This window comes from Mustela nivalis (assembly GCF_964662115.1).
Source record: "Mustela nivalis genome assembly, contig: HAP1_SCAFFOLD_1508, whole genome shotgun sequence".
Taxonomy (NCBI): Eukaryota; Metazoa; Chordata; class Mammalia; order Carnivora; family Mustelidae; genus Mustela; species Mustela nivalis.
The window spans coordinates 57,985-80,377 of NW_028135156.1; the positions used below are offsets into that span (position 1 = coordinate 57,985).

At 55.0% G+C, this 22,393-nt stretch overlaps 2 protein-coding genes across 9 annotated transcripts in view; one reads left to right on the top strand and one right to left on the bottom strand.

Annotated features, from left to right (window-relative positions):
* LOC309857895 (uncharacterized protein) overlaps positions 1-22,393 on the bottom strand; it is a 105,946-nt gene that overhangs the window by 42,258 nt on the left and 41,295 nt on the right. For all 5 annotated transcript variants that reach the window (XM_082750617.1, XM_082750615.1, XM_082750616.1 and 2 more), the window contains one exon: positions 21,863-22,003. In XM_082750617.1, the coding sequence (XP_082606743.1) occupies positions 21,863-22,003 (141 nt within the window). The remainder of the gene's footprint in view (positions 1-21,862; positions 22,004-22,393) is intronic.
* On the top strand, positions 376-17,945 carry LOC309857893 (uncharacterized protein). Of its 4 annotated transcripts, XR_014307954.1 has the most exons (9): positions 376-433; positions 2,363-2,494; positions 3,977-4,047; positions 4,498-4,522; positions 6,339-6,412; positions 7,109-8,608; positions 9,057-9,081; positions 9,579-9,652; positions 9,911-9,956. XR_014307954.1 is itself a non-coding variant. In XM_082750613.1 (6 exons), the coding sequence occupies exons 1-6, from the start codon at positions 9,488-9,490 to the stop codon at positions 16,432-16,434; spliced, it is 543 nt and encodes a 180-aa protein (XP_082606739.1). In that variant the 5' UTR covers positions 9,215-9,487; the 3' UTR covers positions 16,435-17,945. The 4 variants fall into 4 exon arrangements, 1 of the variants encoding a protein (XP_082606739.1); XR_014307956.1 differs by lacking the exon at positions 9,911-9,956 and having other exon boundaries at positions 2,365-2,494; positions 9,579-9,654; XR_014307955.1 differs by lacking the exons at positions 3,977-4,047; positions 4,498-4,522 and having other exon boundaries at positions 9,911-9,955.

A 22,393-nucleotide genomic window follows, 5' to 3' on the forward strand; every position in this document is an offset into this window, starting at 1 on the left:
TCTCGTATAAACAGAGGAGTTTTCCAGAGTAGCAGATAGGAAAATGAACATTTCAGTCTCCTAGGTGCCCTCAGGATTCTCCTCTTCTGGATGTCCAAAAATGCAGGTAGTTAACATACAGCGCAGTATTGCGTTCTGCAGTACAACTCGGGGACTCATCACTTCTCTCCACCACTCAGTGCTGACCACAAGTGCCTTTCTCAATGCCTATCATCTAACGACTCCTCTCCAACCCACTTCCCTCCATGACCCCACAGAAGTGTGCAGGGATGCCTTCACCCTCAGAGTTCTGTCATGAGCCATCGCCACGGTAACCTGATGACACGCGTCCATCCTTCCGTTTCAACTGTCACTCTGTGAGCCGAGGTTGTGGCGGTTTGGTGAGCGGCTGTAGAAGTCCCCACGATGGGGAATCTTAACTGCTGTTGTACGGGTATGTGCCTATCGATTTTCTCAATTCTCTTCTCTCGAGCTGGTTGCCTCCCTTTCACAGAGACAGGCTTCTTCCCTTTGGCTTTTCCGCTCAACCCTCTGATTCCTCCACCCGGTTCGATGCCTGTGCTTGTTCGTTTGTCTGGGTGATTTCGCTAGGATTTCGTGGGGAAGCTGCCATCCTTAAAGTACTTCTACGTTCAGAAAACCATACTCTTTCTGAATACCCATTTCGGACACAGTCCTAAAGGGACAACACACAGGTCACACGCCACACTGCTGTCCCCGGATCAGGAGAACCTTGGTGCGACCCAGGCACCACATTTGAGGGGGAGGAATTGCCGGTCACCTCTTCCCGATGGACACGACAAAATCGGAGAGGAAGGGTCAGCGGTCGAAATGCAGCTGTTTTTAGAAGGAGAGACACTGGAAGATAGCGGGGTGGTCTCATGGGTTGATGTGCAGGGTTTCACGGGCCGTCTGCTTGATGCCGGGGAGTGCACGGGAACGGGCTGTGCCACCGGGTGGGTGGACAGAACACACGGCAGTTGCACAGTGGACTGTCTGCTGGTCTCAAAGGTACTGCTGGGCTGGGTTCTCCAGGCCCGGCCTAGGGAGGGAGACAGGAGACTGTCCGCTTAACCTACAGTCTCCAGAGGGGATCAAGAGACCTGAGAGTAGACAGGGGATGCTGGCAAAAATGAGAGAGTAGGGAAGGACTCACGCCAGCCAGGGTAGCCTCACTTCCATCCAGGCTCCTCAGAGCAGTCCGCATGGCAAGAGCGGGCCCCTCAGCATCATCCGTCTCCTTCCTGAAACCAACCACCCCACATGGCCAGCCCACATGGCCACCTCCATGATCGTTCGTACCATCGACTGCTCCTCGGGACTGGCGAGCTCAAGGCAAGCGTGTTCTTGGTGGGGTCAAAGTGTAACCTGTGGGAGCGGAAGGCAAGCGAGTTCTCGACGGGGTCCTATGTGACCGTTGGGAGTCTGAATCACCTTGGGAGCCAAGCAGAACCCCAGGAGCCGTGGGCTGCAACTGGCCTTCAGGACAGCCTTGGCGACTGGGCTGACCTTGCAGAGAGGTGAGGGAACGTGGCCCATGCTACCCGTTCCTGGTCCTTCACTAGGGCCCCACTGGGCAGAAACCGCCACATAGTTGATGTCAGGGCCCCAAACACAGATGTGAGTGAGGACTGAGGCTGGTCTCGTGGCCCTTGCTCTCCCCTACAGAAACACTGGCACAGAGGAATTTCAGATTGTGAGGGCAGCTCTTGGTTCAGGGCTTCAGGACCTTTCCTCAGGGGCAGTGGGTTGGTGTCAGGGGCGGGGGGATCTCTGGCCACAGGGAAACAACAACATCCCTGTCCCAGATCAATCCTTCATCGGGGCCCTCCACTGTCCTCCACTGTGGCTTCAACCACAGCCAGCCATCTAGCTGAGTCCCTAGGCGGTCCCTTCCTCAACACCTGCGGAGCGGCTGGGCAGCATCCAGTCCTCCCCTAGGTCCCAGGTGCTCCTTAGACTCAATCACTTGGGACACCGTGGCGGCACACTAACGTCTAGGCCGGAGGGCAAGGAAGCGGGCACAGAGGGTTCTGGGGAACACTCTCGGGTAGGTGTGGCTGCTCAATGGCTGTGACTGAGGACATCACGCGTGCTCACGGCACTCTGTTGCGTTTCTGTCCTGTCTCTGCTCCATACAAGCCGTTGCCCACAGAACCTGTGGGTGTGGGAGGGGGCTGAATTCAGAGCACAGCACATGGTGACCTCTTCCTAAGTCCCACCTGGAGGGAGGAATGCCTGCTGGGCACCTGGCGAGTAGGGGCAGGAGACGGATGGACCAGAAGGAAAGGATGTCCAATCCCCCTATGGGCTCCTGACGACAAGGTGCCGACACTGTTCTCTATTTCTGTGCGTCTCCCAGAGTTCTGTGGGGAGTGTTTCCTCGACGATGTGGAGACGCCCCCACCCACGCCCCTCCCTCCACGAGGACCCAAGAAGAGAGTGCGGTTCTCCTTCCATGATGAGGTGTACATCATCAAGGACACCAAGGAAGGTACGTTGGGGATTGACTCATTACGTAGATTGGAGACACATTCTGTCGTTCACTAGCACATACATAACCGAAGCCTTTAAAACTGCTGAGACACATTGTCCTCTGATTTCACTGGTAGCCATTTCCCTCTATGCCGTCCGTCCGTCCCCTTTTACGTCCACGGGTCATGATGAGATCCTCATTCAAACTGGACCCAAGGGGCACAGGAAAAAAGTGTCTACTAGCTGAAGGGATAGATCTTAGGTCGTTCTGGAACACACAGGTCCCTACAGGTCTCCCCAGGAAACATGGTTCTTAGATGTGTAGGAAGGAAGAGACTATGTTTTCCGCTGAACAGAAAAATGGGCCAGAATACGACAGGAGGTTTCACGATGCCCCCCCCCTTCACTTCCGCCCATTAGCCACATCTTACATGGGTGTGCTACGTATCTTCAAAGGAACAAAACGACCTCGCCACATTTGGGGAACTGAAGTACCCAGTACATTCTATGTGGTTACCGTTCTACAAATGGGGCCAATGCCTTCGGTGACGTCTTCTCATTTTGGAAACACAGAAATCTGCGCACTAATGTCTCACACAGCGGGGTTCCCAATAGCCCCAGACAGGCACTGCCCCCAAATCCATCACGGGAGGAAAGAACACATTCAATGGCATCCATACGCATCATGGAGTGCAATTCAGGCGCAAGAAGAAACAAAGGTTTCCAATATTTTACGAAACAGATGGGCCCTGGAAACCTAACACGCATTTTGAAAGCAAGCACACAAGGAAAGAGGTACATTACACGATCCCAGGCTTTGAGGACACTCCAGTAGGGACATTCGTAGACCCAGAAAGTGGAAGGGACGGTGCAGGGAGGAAACGGGGAAGGCCGGTCATGTCGTCACGGGTACAGAGGGGCCAGGGGATAGGATGGCAACGTTCTCCCCATAGATGGCAGTGCGGTCTACAAAGCATCACGGATGTCAGCACTGTCACCGAACGGACGCGTACTAACAAATACAACCGTCCCCAGTACTTAGATTCCATCACCGAAAAACCCACTACTCCAAGGCACGACAGAGGAGCGATAGGGTCCCACAGCAGAGGTGCAGGGGAGACAGCTGAACAGGCCCCATGACCAGCTGAAGAAGTGGCAAGCTGGCTTGGCTTCACAGTGGGCAGGAAGGCTCAGGGGACTGCGCCCTGAAACCCAGGGTGCCTTGAGTGTTTCCCAGACAGACGCTGAGAGTTCCCACTGATGACATCCCCTCCGTTAGAAAGCCAAGGCCCCATTTCCCTTTTCCATCCTGCTCCCCTCCTCTGTGTTTTGTGTACAGCACTGTGTACTGTCTCCACCACTGTGTCCAACACAGGCCTTGCGTGGTCACCCTTCACGTCCATTCCCTCTGGCCCCGCATCCACATCCAGCAGACTTAACTCCCCGAGTCATTCCTGAGTAGTGCAGCCAATGTCCTGACAGCTCCTCTCTGTTTTCCTAGACCGGGTGGAGGGACAGTCCAAGCACCTTCCTAGGGGCTGGAAAAAGGAAGGTCCCCCAACTCTCCCTGAGGTAAGCTCACCTCTCTTTCTCAGAGACATAAATGGTGCTTCCTTGATTTCTTCCATCAGTGGAGTTTGATGAACATCGGGCACTTTACCTCCCAGGGGAAGGGGGCAGCAGCCTCCCCTCATAGAAGAATGCTGGGTCTGACCTCTTACGCACAGTGGACCCAAAAAGGGTGATGACACAGGACAGCCTCAGTTACAAACTCCATGGGATCAAACACAAGGTTTCTGCTTGAAAGAGAACGTTCTGTCTGTTGATCAGAATGGACTTCGGAGATTGAATGATGCTCCAGCATCATTCAAACGGTCCTCCTGAACTCGGGTGGGGGGACATGGACTCAACCACGGGACCTCATCCAATTAACTGCCTGAAGTCCTCCCCAAACCAAAGAGCTGGCCCAACAGAGGACAGGATGCTGGGATCCTCACTGTGTTTCCTTTTCCCCAATCGCAGGTAGACGCTGGGAGCAAGGACAGCTGTACGTATTTAAGAGCATCGGGCTCTGGGGAGGAAATCTAGAGTACAAAGAAGCCTGCCCCCTGATTCTGGGTTCCAACAAGGAACGGGGGGTGGGGGATACTGACCGAGACTGTCCGGTGAGGCACGGTCACCACGTCGAACAGGGCCTGGAAGAACTCGTACATAGGGAAGGGCTGATCTGTGTGCACGTGGGATGAAGGCCCTGTGTGCGTGGGGGTGTGCGTGGGGGTGTGCAGGTGTGTGTATGTGTCCCCATGCGTTATGCTTGGGAACGTGATTGTGTGCCTTTCCCAGGAGATCTTTCTCACACTTCCACCACAGTCACAGTGCCCCCCTTCCAAAACACTCTCATCACCCTGGCACACTTGACATACTCCTTCCCCTACCCACCACAGCTGTACCTGGAGGACATTTCCCTTTGATTTCCTGAGACGGGCATGGTGCAGAGATGAAGGGACCAAACCCTTGACCTCCTACTTGGAAAGCCAAGATTGGAGCTCAGGTTCCAATCTGAAAGTTGCTCTGGCCTACCCACCTGTGTTAGTCCCTCAGCCAGGGGGGGTCATGATGTACCATGGGTGCTAGCTAGCAAAGGGCCATAAGCATCTGTGCACACAGCCAAATACCTAGATTCTATGATGGTCCCCCACAGGACCCAACATGACACAGTGGCTTCCATGGACACAGAAGCCAGGGCAAGCTTAGAAGCCCACGTTCAAGATTACAGCCTGGTCCCTGGAGTCAAGTGCACAGAGAAAAGCCACATCCTCGTGCTCAAGCCCACATGGCTGGAAAGCGTGTGGACCCGTGGAGGACAGAACAGGGCAACATCAGTCATAGCCGGTCTCAGTGTGTACACACGACCGACCAATGGCAGAAAAGCATCACGGAGGGAACTGACTGTACTTGATAAGATTTCCCTAAGCCTCAGGAAGGTTCAGATTCTCTAAGCACACACTCAAATACCACTAGCCAATAGGAAAGCAAGGTCAAGCTTGGGTGGAAGCTTTACACGCAACATCCCCGGAGCAAATCTCCTGCAAAGCAGGCCGACAGCCTATCAACACACACTCCAACAAGACTCCACTGTGTAAGCAACTTTCCACTGGTCAGAACACCTGGGAGGGTTCGGACAGCCACTGTCTTTACGGGAAACACGCACAAACACACACACACACACACACACACACACACACACACGGGACAGCTCAAGAACAGTGGAAGGATTCTATCACACTCATCGACGGTGATGGCTGTTTACAGAAGCTAAGATGTCCGTGCTCTCCAGTGTTGCACATGGCATTTTCTGAAGACAAAGAAAGGATGAGTGAAGCAAACTACTAGGCTCCTTTCCTGAGGGTTGAATGCAGCCTGGCAAGTGAGGCTGCTTTTTAGGCCGTGCAAAATCTTACAGAGACGTGATGCATATAGTCGCAGCAGGTGGGGATCTTGGGCCCAGAGCTGATGTCCAAAGCAGCAGCGTGGGACGCCTTAGTGGCACGTCAGTCAGGAGAGGTTATGGGACTCGGTCCTCACACAGAAGCCAGCTTAGGCTTCCCATGTACTGGACTGGCTATTTGGCTTTGATCGGGCTCACTTTAGCTAGAAAGACAAGAACCCTCTTCGCATTTCCTCCCTGCTCCTCTCCCATCCCTTCCCCTCTGCACCAAGGACAAGGCCCGGCAGCAGTGCCGCCCGTACCTCCTACGCTCCCCCACGCGCACACTCCCCTCCTGTCCTCATCCATCCAAAATCCCCGCCTACTTCCTGAGCAGCCTCACCAGTGTCCTCACGGTGCCTCTGTATCCTCCTAGCTCTCCACGATGACCTGATGGAAGAGCTACTACCCACTTTGAGGGCTGAGGAGGAAACTCCGACTCTCCCTCAGGTAAACTCATTGTTCCTCAACTTTTTATTTATTTAAGACAGAAAGAGAAGGAGAGAGAGAGAGACAGACAGACAAACAGACCGAGTGCGCACGAGAGCGCAAGCAGGGGGAGTAGCAGAGGGAGAGGAAGAAGCAGGCTCCCCTTTTCAAGCAGGGTGCCCAATGTGGGCCTCCATCCCAGGACCCTAGGATCAAGTCCTGAGCTGAAGGCAGAAGCTTCAATGTATGAACCGTTGGGTCACCTCGCTAAAGTCATTTTGTGCTTCTGAGGGACAGCCAGTGTTTGATTTCTCTTTCCATGAACATCTGAGCATGGACATGCCAGAGGGGAGAGACAATGTCCTTGGTGCTGAGAGCCTGCCATGTGGTTATACCATTAATGGACAGCGGATTGAGACGGGCACTGAGAAAACATCACCATCATTGCTTAGGCAATGGATGGTCGTGAGCATTTTCCACCAGGTCATTCTGTCTATGGGAAATGGCTTTGGAATGAGTTGCTGAAGAAAATGGACGGGGGAGTTTTGACATAACAAGCCGGAGCCTTTTCGGGAGGTCATTTCCTCCTCCTCTGGATCATAGACTCAATGACCGCATCCCATCTAGCTTGCTTACGACACACACCAAGGGCACAGAGATGTGTGCACACGGTGTGCACAGGGTGCGGGGATCCTCACTGGGTTTCCCTTTCTCCAGCTGCAGGAGGCGGTCACCGGATATGGCCCATATGCCTATTCCCCCATCACTCCCTTTAGGGAGACAGATGTAGCTGAAGATCAAGGTAGGGCTTTCTCTCCTCCTTTGGTCTGGAGAGCTTCCCCCCTTCTGAGTTCCTCCCGGGAACGGAAGCTGGGGCGGACTGAACAAACGGAGTGTCCTGCAGAAAACCAGGACCCTGTGCTACAGTCCCTGGAAACCAGTAGGTCATGCGGGCGGTGTGCTTGGTGCGTCTGAGGGTTGGGGCTTGTTTTCGCGTGGGTCGATGCGACGGGACCGGGCATGTGGGTGTGCGGACTCCGTCGAGTTTCACCAGAAGACATCTCCCACTGAATGGACTTGACGGCACGGGTCAAAGTTTCAAAGCCAAACCTCCTTCATCCCCGCTGCACACACCCCCCCTAGGACACCACATTCCTCCCTGACCCCAGCTCCACCTGGAGGGTTGCTCAGGATTCCCTTTCCTCAGACAGGGATGGGGAGAAAGGAAGGGGCCCACATCTGTCCTAGCTCGGGACGTTCCTAAGACAGGGTCAAAACACAAAGGAATCAGAAGCTACTTTAGTCGACCCAGACATCACCACCAGCCTTACAAAAACGCTCCCATCTTGAACGCACAGAGGGAAGGCTCACTGGCAAATGGCAATAGCCAGGAAAGCTTCATCATTAGCTCGGGGCCCGATCCGACTTCCTGACAATCTGCTACATGGCCAGGTTAGAGAGTGCCCTTCTCTCGCCTGGCCTCCGCTCTCTCGTGAACTTGCCTGGTCCTGACTGGGGGAGGTGGGTCCCGGGAAACTGGGTCCCGCGGACTCCAAGGACACACCCACATGTCACAGGCAAGGAAGACTGGGAAGAATCAGCACTTTGTGGATGGGGACTCTGTTGGAATGGTCAGATGTCAGTACGTAGAAATCCTGGGTCTTTGGTTTTCCTGACCCTGCATGACTCAGGGACAAATAGAAACCTCTAGGGTACTTGTGCTTGCATTGAATGCAACCCTGCCACACAGCATTCCTCTGCAGAAATACAATCTCCTAGTAGAGGTGAGAGATAGGTGGGAGCGGCCACGAATCGGTCTTGACAATGACCACGACACAGTCGCTGGTTGGAAGAGCTTGCCCGTCAGTACAACGGACCGTGTGTCTTAGTGTTTACCCACTTTCGGCTTGAAGAGGTCACCCTGATTCCATTCCCTGTAGCTCGAGTTCAGAGTCAGTATTTCTCCCTCCGTTCCTGCTCCTTGCCCTGACCTCTCTCGATGCAGCAGCAGCTTACTCAGTCCATACCCACGCAACCCAACGTCGCCATACACTCCCGGGCACGCCCACCCCAAGCGAAACTCCCTGAGCTCTTCCTACCGAGCCCCACCATTGGACTGACCATTCTGTGGATCTCTCCCTAGCTTGGCTGGATGGACAGGCGGGTGAACGTTCAACAGGAACGACAGAGGAAGACGCCCCGTTTTACACCAGAGTGGTACGCTGGCCTTTCTTTGGGGGAGACACAAAATTCTTCTGGCTTTTTAAATCAAGGTCACATAAAAAACAATCTCAGCGTGCACAATTGAAAGGGTAGGGAGAAGTTTGAGAGAGAATCTGTTACCAAATGCTACCTAACCCCGAAGGCATTGCAGGGGGGCTGGGACAACCACAGCATGATCACCTACCATCTGGAGGAGAGGGAGCTTTAGTACGGGTAGCAGCTATTCCTCCTTGGCACCTATTTTGTCCAGTGGGACCCGGCACGTGGGACCTCTAGGAAGACTGGGCACATCTGTGGAGAACTCATTTTGCTCTTGGGGCTCACGGGCCTCTAGCACCCTTCCCCATCTGGCTTCCTCTGGTGCCCCAGGGAACAAAAGAGCCATGCAAACAGGACAAAGCCTGATTTGATGTTCATACTGTTTTCTATTCTGAAATCACAGGTGTCCCTGCTGGAAGGGGATGGCGGTAAGTATTCTGTACTCTAGAGTCACTCACTTGTTTGCAACAACCTGGAAAAGGGCCAAGGTCGGGGCTTCGTCGCAGCCACGATGAGAACCACCCTGATTCCAGGTCTGGCGGAATGAGAAGAAGGGTCAGGGTAACAGAAAGGGATTTCCTGGGGAAAGACCCGTGGCTTCATGGCCCTGTCCCCGGAAACTACTGCGCTGCTCTTAGGTGGTGCAGGTTTGGGGGCAGGCAGTAGGTGTGCCTTGGAGATGGACTATTTCACAGCTACTCCAGGCCCTGTAGCTCCAACAGGAGGCAGAGTTTCTATTCACATCCCTGCTCCTCTCCAGGACCTTTCGTCCTCCATCCAGGAAGGGCCCACTGCAGCTCAGTCCATACTGATGAGCTCCCCACCTCCACACACATGTCCACACGTGCACGCCAAGCAAAGCTCCCCGAGCGATTCCCAAAGAGTCCCATAGGGGTCCCGACATTCTCTGTGTGTATCCACCCAGATCCCCTGGCTAGCCTGTACGATGACCTTGACGTGGACAGCACAGAGGGAGAGGGCCCATTGTTCACCAAGGTGGTAAGTCAGCCTTCCTTCAGGTGAGGTACAGCATCCCTTATTTCCCTGATACTCGCAATCAGATCCAAACATCTCGGCATGTACAATGTCCTTGGTGGAGAGATTCCTGAGAGAGCGACTCTTAGCCAGGGACGCCCCATTCCAAAGACCCTGCAGGAAACAGCAGGTTCGGTTACTGTCCATAGGGTCGTGAGCTTTTTCACGGGTGATACTGACACCGCCGTGCCACCTAATGGACCCAGGGCATGCGACCTCTAGGTGGATTCCATATCACTGCCCATGACCCTGCCCATCACCAAGAGACCAAAAGAGCTGTGCACACAGGACAAGGCAGGACTTGATGTTCATCATGTTTTCTTTTCTATAATCGCAGGTGGCCCGGCTGGAAAAGGAGCTTAGTGGTAAGTATGCTGTCCTCTAGAGTCACTCATTGCTTTTGAGCAACCTGGACAAGGGGCAAGGTGGGGCTTCCTTGCAGGCTTCATCTTGAGAGCCACCCACAATCCAGATCCTGTTGCAACGAGACTAAGGGTCATGTTCTGGACCGAGAACCCAGGCCTCGTGACCCTGGCCCCGGAAGCTACCGTGCTGCTCTTAGGTGCTGTAGGATCGGGTGCTGGGCACGTGGTCTGTTTCCATGGGAATCCATGTGCTGTGATTCTCAGGGTTGGTGTGTGTGTGTCAGGTGGGTGAATGCTGCGCTCTCGAACAGGTCTGGTCCCCTCAAAATGGCGATTAATGGTGTCCACGTCCTCGGGGACGTTTCCCATCACTGTCACGTCAGGAACGTGACATGGAAAAACTCTTCAACACCTACAGTTGAAAGAGGTGTTCTTTCCTTGCAAAATCACATCAATTCCCTCAGAAAACAAATCCCGTCGCAAACTAGGAAGGGCTAGACTGTGCCCCAAAGACACAAGTGTGTCCCTGTTACTGAGTCAGCGTCCATGGGGTTCTCCCGCCAAGGTAGGTCTCGGGCAAGAATGGTCACAGCACCTCCCTCTTGACACTGCACTCACACACACACACGTTCGTCTCTGCATCAGAGGCCCCACGATGCGTCTTCCCAACCTCATCGCAAGCACTGAGTGCTGGGACACACTTCCTCCCTTCTGCAGGCGGCATCCGGGGCAGCCGCATGCAAAAGCCCGTTCGGGGATGACGCGCACAAAGGGGCAATGGCCAGGGAACAGATGGGGCCAATTCACTCCGTGTTTCTCCATGGAGAATTACCATTTCCCTGCAGATACTGTGTCTAAGAATGCAACTGGCCTTCTCCCAGGGAAACCCCACACCCACCACTGGTCCTTGCTGGGGCACTTGCAGGTGGGCCCAAAAGGTGTCCTATCCAAGGGGGAATGAGGTCGTCTTCAGGGACTGAGGATCACTGGCGGCACCTGGGCCCCCTCCATGCAGGAACGAAGGGTGCTCTGGGCATCGCAAGGTGGCCAAAAAGAACCTCAAACCTCAACAGGGGTGACAGGACAATCACCACCCATTTTGCTGGCCATCTGTCCATGCAAGAGGGCCTTGTTAGATTCGGGAGGTTTGGGCCAATAGATAACTCAAGGGGGTTCAGTGCCTGGGAATGGAAACAGAGCCAAATCAGGGTTTCAGAGTTCTTTGGCAACCAACAAGACTTTCTCTCATGAGAACATGTATTGGAAACAGAATCTGATTTTCCAACATCTCTTTTTCTCTCTCGCACGCGCGGGATCCACGGGAGTACCTTTCGCTGCTCTCCGAGGACACTCAACGGGCTTTTCCAGGGTAGTTGCATTCCAGTCTGCATTCCACATATTGCATACAAAGTCTCCAATTTTCTGCCTCCTTCCAACATGGGTACTGGGTTTGAATTCCTGGTTTGGGTCCTCGCTACCCTAACTACAATGCCACAGCTCGGCGTCCTTTGTATTCGCATTGCCCTCACGATGCCTTATGCTGAGCATCTTTTCGTACGACGTCTGACTGACCGAGTTATTTGTTCCCTTTGCAGCACAGACTATTCCAGTCTTTTTCTCGATTCTTTCATTTGGTGAAATCACAGTCTTCTTTTGTTTGGTTGGTTTTCTTTGTTGTTCTTCCTTTACGTCAGTGAACACACCTTTTCTGAAATAAGGATTGCCAAGGGGGTCTCCAATCTGTGGGCTGCCTTTTCACTCTGTTCGCTGTTTCAGAAGAGGATGCTTTTTCTGGGCGGTCCTCTTGGGAAGCATCGTGATGCCAACATGAGCGCATTTCCGGGGCCATTTATCTTCGGCTCCCAGGTGCCCCTGACTCTTTGTATGCCAGCACCCTCCTGTTGGCTCAGGGGAGTCATCCAAGGTATTGGAAGGTCAGCTTCTAGAGACCCACCACTGACTTCTTCATATTCAGAAACGTCGTGGCTCCTTGTGTTCCTTTATGGTTCCCTTATCTATTCTAGCAGCTTCTCTGTCCCAAGAGCAGCACATTGTATGCTTTAGATCCGTGCTGCATGGAATCCGTTCCCCACTTATTCTAGGAACTGGGGCTTCACCTTCATCTCTTCGGGGCCAAAGACCTCCGGCAGCACCTGGTGGGTGTGTGTGAGCCCGGGAACGTCTTCCCTTGATCAACGTCCCTGTCACGCCAGCCACAGATGCCTGAAAAATATGCAGGAGAGCAGGCCTGGTCTCTCGCTCCTGGTTGGTGTCTAGTGCTGAGTGATCCAGGAATGAGTCTGTCTAGTATCCATCGTACACAGTCATTTCTTATCTCAGTGCAGTACACAGAAATCAAGGGAACGAAAACATCCAGTTGCTCACTCCCACTAGCCACACGTCAAGAGTCCCATAACAACTGGAGTTTCCGATGGTTGCGCTGGGAGGGGACAGCGGTCATGGGCATGCAGAACGGACACTGAGGTGGCTGCTGCAGCATCCTGGCCTCATTAGAAGGCATGAGACTCCAATCCCCGTCTCCTCCAAGGGCTCCGGCTCCGCCAGCCCCGTGAACCTCTGAAAGCACAGCAGAAGAGTCAGGCAGATGCTGCACGGCCCAGAGACATCTCAACGCACTTGGGAGGAAGGGGTGAGGCGGTTTCTCTCCTAATGGCATTGCTCCTCTTTCAGTTCTTACAGATCTCCTGGTAGAGAGCATCGAGGACTACTCCTTCAGTGAGGACGAAGTCTCTTCAGGTAGGGAATGGCACCGAAGAGGGGAACATGGGGACATGGCTCCCGGGAACATGGGGTTGCCCCTGCCGCTCCGGAGAATGAAGAAGGTGGGTCAAAAACCACCAAGGACAGGGATGCTCTGGCACAGGCATGATTTGCTCATGTCACGGTTTCGGGATGAAAAGAACAGACGAGGTGTCCACGGGCCTTTAGGGTAGGCTGGGTTTGTCATCACCACTCGACTCCTTGCGCGGCTCCTTGAAGGATCTTTCCCATCAAAGCTGCTCGTGCCTCCCTTGGCCGCTGCCACATGTCAAAGCTTGGCCTCTTTGCTCATGGCCTTTCGGGAATGGTGCACAAGAGATTCTGAATCTTTCTTGGCACGGGCCCAGACCTGGTCATGCTCAGGACTTGGCGGCCCCAACCGCACTCTACTGGGCAAGAGAACCGCGACACTACGCTCTGGTCTGAGCCAGGAGGTAGAAGACAGGTCTAAATTCTCTCCCTCCTAACCTCCACTACCAAACCGTCCCGGTTCTCTCCAAGCTGCTATACTTCAAGGAGATGCCCAGAGCTGCAGAAGGGAAAGCGTCCTTCCCCTGGGTTCACTACACAGGTTCCTGTAAATCGTACCTCCTGCCAGCCTTCACACCCCAGCCGAGTCTGACCTGTGGACGTGTTCCCAAGGGCAGGACGCCCCCATGCAGCTCCCCTGGAGAACCCCTGTCGCGGGCCACGGTCCCCTGGGCCTGTGTGAAGGGGCTGCTGGACCTGCTTCACACACTTGCTGCCCCGGGTCCACTCTACCTCTCACCAGCTGGCATCGAGGCATAGCACAGAGCCTCTTGGGAGCAGGGCCAGGGAGTCACGGTTCCTCTCACAAACCCACCTCGCCGCTCACAGCCCTGGCCATGCTCCCCACTCCCTAGGCATGCCCACACGGCAAACGTTCCTCAGGCCTGCCCAGGGCCCTACACACACCCCGACCCCGTCCATTCCCGGCAAGCCTCAGCAGGAGCACTGGCAGGAATCCTGTGTTTCAGTAACCACACCGATGGATGCTTTCCAGGGCTGCCCTGAACAGCTGAGGGCGCCTGCACAATTTCCCATGCTCCCGTCTCCATTCAACCTCTCTAACACTTAGGGAAACAGAGGGCGTTGCGTTCCCTGAAACACGTCCCTGGGAAGGTCATCCCAGTCCCTGGGCAGACATGGGCTGTGGGGAGGAGGTGGGCCATCTCTCCCTGCATTTCCCCAGCAATCCCAGGCCCATGACAGCTGCTCCCAGCACAGACAGATCGGGGGATTGATTCCAGGGGACCCAGCATATCTCCTCTCTTTCATGGTTGCCCCCTCCTGGACAACAATAGGACTGGTGGAGCTTGGCAGGGGGAAGGACATGGAGCATCTCTAGGGGAGGAGGTGGAAGAGGACGAGGAGGAAGACAGAGAGCAGGGAAGGACAAGTACAAGGACAGAGGAAGACAAAGTCCCGCAGAGGCAGTCTTAGGGACAGTGACAGCTTCCAGGGGGGAAAGGATCACACAGCCGGGCTTCCGGGTCTTGGAGAGAATCGGAGGTGGGAAGAGCAGGTGGGCAACCGGAGACCCCCCTGTACCCTGCGGAAATCAAGCGACCAAGGCCAAGGAGGACTCGGAGCTAGGGACACACCCCACTAAGGGCAGAGCCCAGCAACCCCAGAGCAGTGGGTCGCCAGCTGCACTAACTCCCTTTTGTCCTCTCTCATGGCCAACCCCAGCATCCTCGCTGCTCTCTGACCCGGAGAAGGATTCCACGGACGACGCTTCCGTCGGAAGGAGCCACCCTGTGCCTGTAATGCACTTCCACCTCCATCTCTTGGGCTTTCTCTCTCCTCTGTCCATAAGCGCCTCCTCCCAGCGCTTCCCCTTTCCCTGCTTTGACGATGCCCACCCTGGAGGCCCTCGTCTCCGGCAGGCACTCAAGCTTTACATCGGAACTGCTGCATGAAATCCCCGGGCAGCCCTCCTCACCCCTTTCCTACCATCACCCTGACCCCTCACTGCTGACTCTGGGAAGCAGCCCCAGACAGCAGAGCAGAGAGGAGGGCTGGGAGTCAGCAGGGCACGGCTCACCCGGCTGGAGGGCCCTCGGGAAGGGAGGCTGGGTGTGAGTATCCCCACACTTGGTTCTCTGATGCCGGGGAGTCTGTGCTCATGCCCACTTCTGCTCTTGCTCTTAGCTCTCAAGAAGCTTCCCTTCGGTGGACTTGGCGCAAACGACAAGGGAAGCAGAAGAAGAGGAGGACTCGGGAACGGGGTGAGTCGGGCAGGAAAAGGGGCCGGTGAACATGGACACACGTTCTCCCTCGTTGCCCAGTCCCTGTTGTGGGCACCTCGGCAAACCGCACAAAACCCTTGGGTGCTGCCCTAGCCTCTGACCACAAAGAGGAGAGGAGAGGAAGGTCCCAGTCCCTGCAGGCACTAGGAAGACCTGAGAACATCCCACGGGGAACCTCCACCTAATCCAGGCAACTCCCTGTGGTGGTTAGGCGCTGTCGTCCAGGAGCTGCTGATCTTGGAGGGAGGGCCCTGGCTACCTGGAGGGACTGGACCCCAGGCAGCCTAGGCACAGTGACCTTCTGGAAAAGGGCTCCACGCCCCCCATTGAGCCCCTCCCTCTGCACGACACAAGCCTTGCCCTCCCACCCTGCAAAAGTCAGCAGATGGCTGACTCCCAGACGACACTACTCGAGAAGAGACAGTGGTGAGGTGGCCTCATCTCCCACTTCAGGCACGTGAGAAATGAGCAAACAAGACAGGCCCCCGGGCTCACAGGAGCAGGACAGCTCACCCCTCCCAGCGCTGCATCCCTGTGGGCACGTAGTCGGGCCCGGTCTCCAGCTGAGTCATGTCTGCCGGCCACTCCCATACGATCTGACCAACACCTCCAGTCCCCCGAGCCTCCAAGATGCCTCGTGGGAGGTAGTGGGTCCCCTCATGGCACCATTTTGCTTTGTGAGTTTCATACTCTAGAGACTCTCCTCGATCCCTCAGTCGGCAGGGGAGATTCACCAGGAAAAGGCCACCCTGCTTGCTCCCACCTCACCCAACACCTGCCCACAGCTCGTAGACTGTGCCAATTCACTTCCCATGGGGGTCGGGAGCACGTGGTCTCTGCCACGCCACCTGCAACACTCATGTGGGCAAAGGCTCCCCCCACAGAGAAGGGGCACGTCCAGGGCTCTCAGAGAGGCTGGGGAAGGGACAGCCCAGCAGGAGGAGGACCCCGCCGTCATGGAGGAGGACGCTCAGGGAAGGGCCTGAGGGACCCTGGCTGTGAAGCCTTCATTCAGCCCCAGGGGGCCCACGGGAAATTCCCCTTTCTTCACGTCATGCATGGGTCCTGCAGGGAAACCTCCACCTCAACACCTCAGAAGACATATTCCCCCAAACCCCACAGGCCTCTGGTAAGACATGGCCTAAACCACACGCCACTCACTATCTCACACCACTCCACCCGTTGTCTCCACAGCTGCGCCACAGGACAGTGTGCCCACCACCCCGAGGCACCAAAGGCTCCTGGGGTGCTCCGACAAAGGGAGCCAGGAGGGCCCTGGGGCCCCACTTGCGGCTCCGATTTGGGCCCGGAGGAGGATTCGGCGTGAACACACAGGGAAACACGCCTGCAGGAACGGCTCTCTTACGCCGGACCTCCGTAGGCCAAAGAGACGACTTCTGGGCAGCCCACCAGAGGACGGCACTGGAGCCCCGAGGACGAGACGAGAGGACCCTCTGAGTCGGCCGCCACACCCAGAGCTGGCTGCCCAGGCCCTGCCGATGACGGACACTTGGAGCACGAGGCAACCACCTGGGCCCACAACAATCCGTTGTGTGGGGAGACTGGGCCCACCTGGGACTGGGCCCAACTGGGACTGGGCGGGACAGCAGCCTTCCCGTCGTCTCCCCTGTCTGCTGCAGGGGCTGTCCCCTGCAGTCCCCGGCAACCCTGCAGAGCATGACACATGCAGGACGAAGCGGCACTGCCAGGGCCCCTTGACCACCCTGGGATCCACTCGAGGGGCAGCAGCCCTACCCCTGCTGGATTCCCCGAGGGTGCCGCACCGGAACCGCCCCTGTCGCTTCGACGCACAGGACCGTGACCAATGCTGGGCTCAACACTGGCAGCGGCCCCACAAAACGGGCCCCGCTCAGCCTGTGTTGTTTGGCAGCAGCAAGAGGTTTAGGGAGGAGAGGCTCTCCCCTGCACTCAGCGGCCTCTTCCTTTTACAACTCTGACAGCAGAGGCCTCCCCCAGCTGGGCCTACCCCACCTGACCAGGAACGACCCACGCGGAGGGACAGCTCTACGCCCCTATTCAGCAGGAAGAAGCTACAGAAGATGAGACCGTCCTCCTTCAACAACCTTAACCACGCAATGCTCCGCCCTGGTCAGGGGCACACGAGGAGGGAGGAGAAGGCTAGCTGAGCACCAAGCAGGAGCTGGCACGCCACACCGCCCCCCCAACCTGGGATACGGGGGACATCCCTCAGGCGCTCTGACTGCCCTCAAGCTGAGGAAAGGAAAAAACAGATTCTCCCCAGATGGCAAGACCGGAGTCTCCCTCGGTTTGTAAAAGTCCTCGTGATTCGGCAGGAATCAAGAGGCCCGCTTAATGAGAGCCTAGCGACCTGCCAGAGGCCCGGATCTCCGTTTCCTGAAGCCCTGACATCTCCCTCCCCTCCACGACACTGAGGGAGGCTGAGGCCGAAGGAAATGTCCGTAGGGACAGAGTTTCTTTTCAAACCTGCAGTCCCTTGAGAAGGACCTGTGAGAGGAGGAAGGTAACATTCCTCCAGGAAGCTCCCCACCATCTTTCAATTCATGCCTTCCTAGCAGGAAAAACCACCTTCCCTTCACAAGAGCAAAGCCAACTGTATCCTCGGTGTCCTCTGTCCTCCTGCCACGTTCTCGCAAAACTTCCCTTTTGCCTGACCTCCCCCAATGCCATCCCAGAGAGTCAGCCTCCCGTCACGACCCCAGCAAGCAGCCCTTTCTACCCAAGGGTCGTATCCCTGTGCTTTAATAAAAATCACCTCCTGCCAGCAAAGCCGTCTCAAGACTTCTTTCTTGACCATCGGCCTTGAATGCTAACCTCTTTCCTACATCAGTCCTGTCTCTTGTAGGGCTCCTGTGGAAACAACCCTGCAACACGTTGGGCCCATTTCTGTCAACTCTTCCGACTCCATCCACCTCACCCACTGCACATTCTGTGTCCTCCGAGGACCGGACCCTTCTGTGGTTCTTGCACTCAAACCCTCACATGGCCCCTCTCCCAGTCCTCGACGTGGTTGACGTTGCCCTTCTGAAACTCCCCAGCATCCCTCCATCACTCTCTTTGTCTCGCAGGTTTATCTGGTCCATAGGTTCTCATCACCAACACCCTACAACCGGTTTCTGCTCCTGAGTAAAGAACTCCATTCCTTTCCTTTCTCATCAAGCTCAAATCTTAACTCTCAGATGTTTGTCTCACAACTTTCAAAATTCTTCTTTCCCCTAATGCCTCTCTACCAGTTTCTCTTCTCCCTTTTTCAAGCCACCCTCTCTCCCACCCTCCCTTCCTTCCGTCCTTCCTTCCTTCTCTGCATGATCTTTTCGTTCTTTGTATTCCTTCCTCCCTCCCCCTCTTTCCTTTTCTCCTTCTGTTCTGTTAGTCCCCACACAGCACTTCAGTACTTTTTCACCTAGTGTTCTGGGACTCACTCTTTGTGTACAAGACCCAGGAGCTCACGGCAATTCGTTCCCTAATAAAGGATGAAGGGAGACCCACACGGGGGCATCTCAAAGGTCGGCTTCTCTGCAAGTCAACGGGAAGCTTCAGGGTCATGAACCCTGGCCTTCCACACTAGAGCTGGACACGGGCTACGCTAAGCATTCCCCACAATCTCCTGTCTTCCAAGACCCTGAGCATATGGGCTGTCCCACCAGAAACCTGAAGAGTTTCATTTCTCGGCTGAAATGGGCCTCGAGCCAAGCCGCCGCCCGAGTGTCTGGAAAAGTCACTGGCTTCAGCACGACTCACGGGTATATAGTCTTTGAAACAGAAACATCAAAAATTTAATCAGCAGTTGACGTGGGTTTGATGCTACCATGCAGAAAGATCTAAATGAATTCCGGAAAGGAACAAGGCACGCGACTACAAGTGGCCTACAGGGGTAGACGCAGCGACCATTCCTGAAGGGAGGGGCTGGAACGCATTCCTTGAGTCAAGAAGGGAGGAACGTGAGGGAGCGATCCTGCCACAGCCCCTCGTGTTCTGGCCACTAGCAGAGGGTTCACACTGCACAGGAACCCGGGCAATGCTGGAGCACAGCACGGGAGAGGTCTCACGTGCCTCACTCACTCCAGGTGTGCTGTGTCCTGGGAAGACAAGCCTTGTATTTGCTGACAATGTGGAAGAGCCTTCAGCCATGGGTCCCTGGTGCCAGGGACATCAGAGCTCGTTCATCCTGGATCGCAGCACACCCATCTACCCAGTGTGGGAGAGCCTTTAGTCGGGGCTCTAAGCTCGGGAGACACGAGAGAACTCACCCTTCCGAGGAACGGAGACATGATACACATGGGGGGAACAACTCCAGGGCAGTGCTCACCTCTGTACACAGTAAGACCACTGGAGACGCCCCTCACGGATGGAAAGAAGGTGGGGGACCCTTGTTTCAGAGAGCTCTGCTCTTCTTCCTGCCCAGGAACTCACACGGGGTAGAAGCCATGTGCTGGGATTGCTGCACAAGAGCTCACAGCAACATACATCCCTTCGAGGCCATGGGCAAGTTCCCACAGACAGAAACCGGTTGAATGTCATCTTCAGGGGAAAGCATTTAGGCCAGCCACACCCTTAGCCAGCATCCGAGGATCCACATCGGCGGCAACCCCAACAAATGCGGTCAATGTGGAAGAGCCGTTGGATACAGCTCTCACATATGGAGACACCAGACAACTCAGAGCGGAGAAACCTGTGTCTGTCACCACTGGGGCCCCGCCTGTACCCAGAGCGCCGCGCCCACCTTGCTCACCGCCACAGAAACCACACAGTACAAACCCTTGTCTCCCGTCACTGAGGCAGAGCCTTCACCCAGAAGTGGACCCTTTCCCAACACCAGAGAACTCACATGGGGAGAGCCACTAGCGCGATATCCTGGTGGAAGAAGCTTCAGGTGGGGTTCATGCCTGAGGCTCCCGCTACCATCTCAGAGTGTGCTTCACCCCTCACACGGGAGCGAAGGTGCAGACACCCCTGGGACGCCCTGCATCATGGCTGTGGCTGAATGCCGAGGACATCCCATATGGGAATCCCATTCCTCACGGAGCCAACCCAGGAAGGACCGGAGAGGATTCGCACACAGGAAAATCCTCCCGGTCTGATGAGCAAAGGAATGGGCTCAGCTATCCCTTCTTCCCTAGCCAGCAATGACACCCTCACACCGAGGAATCACTGATCCCAACACAAGGAAGGGAAATTCTTCCCTGGACACTCCCATCAGAGAATCACTGGGCAACTACCTCCTAAGGAATTCCTCGGGGTGACTCTGAGATACAAACTCAGACACTGCAAACACATATAACGGGGCCCCATTCTGAGGGATGCGGAATGCGCTATTCCAGTAACCAATAGCTAGAAATCAAGCACACCTGCTCTGATCCAGGAGTACTTCCATAAAGGCCAGTCTCACCAAACAGGCGGCGTCTCACAACCGTGCACAAAATGCCAAGTAAGAACAGGGGATTTCTCCTTCAGGAGCTCTCACAACAGACACAGGTACTGTCCCTTGGTAGGAAGTGGGATCACGGGAAGTAACACTGCCTGGGATCCATGAGAACATCAAGTCGAGGGGGAACTCAGAGTCTCAGAACACAAGGTGATAGAAGTATGTTCACAAAAACATGAACCTATCGATGTATATAGATCGCAAGGATGAATGGCCACAAGATTCAAAAAACACATGGTTTGTGATCTACCTCTCATGTGTCCTTAATTCTACTAATATTGTCCTCACAAAGCGCAAAGGATTTAAAAAATAATTGCATGCTTAGAAATATATCTACTTCACTTACTGGAGATCGACAGAGCTAGCGAGGGAGCAAGAACACCCGGGGTCCGGCAGCGGAGAAGAGAAAGAAAGGTGCCCAATACAGGGCTTGATCCCCCAGGATCCAGGGATCCTGACCTCAGCCAAGGGCAGATGCTTACCCAACTGCGCCACCCGGGGGCTGGCAAATTAATTTCATCTTTTACAAAGATGCTCTTCTGGAAGACAGGGCACCAAAACCTCCACAGTTCAGCCTCAGGCAATGAGGGCTTCCTCCCTGTCTATGAGAACATGGAAGCCAAAGGTTTTTCTCCACCACCAAGAAGAGCTACTTATCTCTGGGCCTGAGAGGGTGTACAACCACTGCAGATGTGGAAATACTCCCCGATTCAGTAGATTTTGAACAGGAAGGCGTTCTTACAGTCCCTTCCATAAAGACAAAGCCTGTCCAGGAATGCCTGCGAAGTTCTTTCAGTTAAGGGACCAGCTTTTGGCTTTGGGTCAGGTTAAGTTATCAGGGTTATGGGACTGAGCCCCGTGTCAGGCTATGGAAGGCATGTGGAGCCTGCTGAAGGGTCGCTCTCATCCCCTGCAACACCCACTCCGCTGCAAAAAAAAAAAAAAAAAAAAACACGAGGAGATACCTGGGATTCTTTGCTCTAGATGAATGGCCCAATAAAGCAAGGGTGGGCAGAAAGTCGATCATCACGAGAATATCTATTTATAAGGTCAGGCTGCAATAACTCAGGACTCTGCTAAAAGGGGCAACCTGGAGTTCAGAAGTCTTGTGTGGGGCAGGGACTTGCAGAACCTTCTCCACATGTGCCACTAAGTCATCTTCCCCAAGCAGCCGACTCTAGACATTCTGGTTAACGGTACATCTCCATGTTAATCGACAAGAAGAGGCTCTCTTTGCCTCCGGAAGAAAGACAGAAGCCGGCACGAAAGACACCCAAGTCAAGGCCTGAATCTCAACCCAGGTGGGAGGTTCAGAACCAAGACAACTTACCACTGCGATGCACGTGCACCAGGGAGATGACAGTGGTCACACTCCTGGACGTGCTGCACTTCCACCTGCACTGAAGAGACAGAGGCCAGACGCTTTGGATGCTGCCCAGCAGGCCACGTCCCCTGAGCCTCGAAGCACCACCTGTAAAAACAAGGAGAGCATTCAGTCGAGGTCTCAGGACCCGCACGTGGGGAGACACAGAGTCACCCATGACGGAAGCAGGCCCCTCCGTCCCAGCAGGGAGTGCAGGTTCAAGGAGGCCAAAACCACCGGGCCCCGCCATCTGTCAAAGTCTTAGCATTGCTGCTGGAAGGCCTTCCCCTAAAGCATGCTTGGCGAATTGCCTGCCAGGAGTTCCATGAGGCTGATAAGGGCCTCTGGTCTTTCCTTGCTAAGACATGCCTCTCATGCGCCCTGGTACTCAACAACAACAACAACAAAAAACCACGACTGACTACCTTCCTCTTCCACAACAACCCTTCCACTTCAGGGTCGTGGCTATGGCAGAGTTCACACTGTGCGCATTTTGCC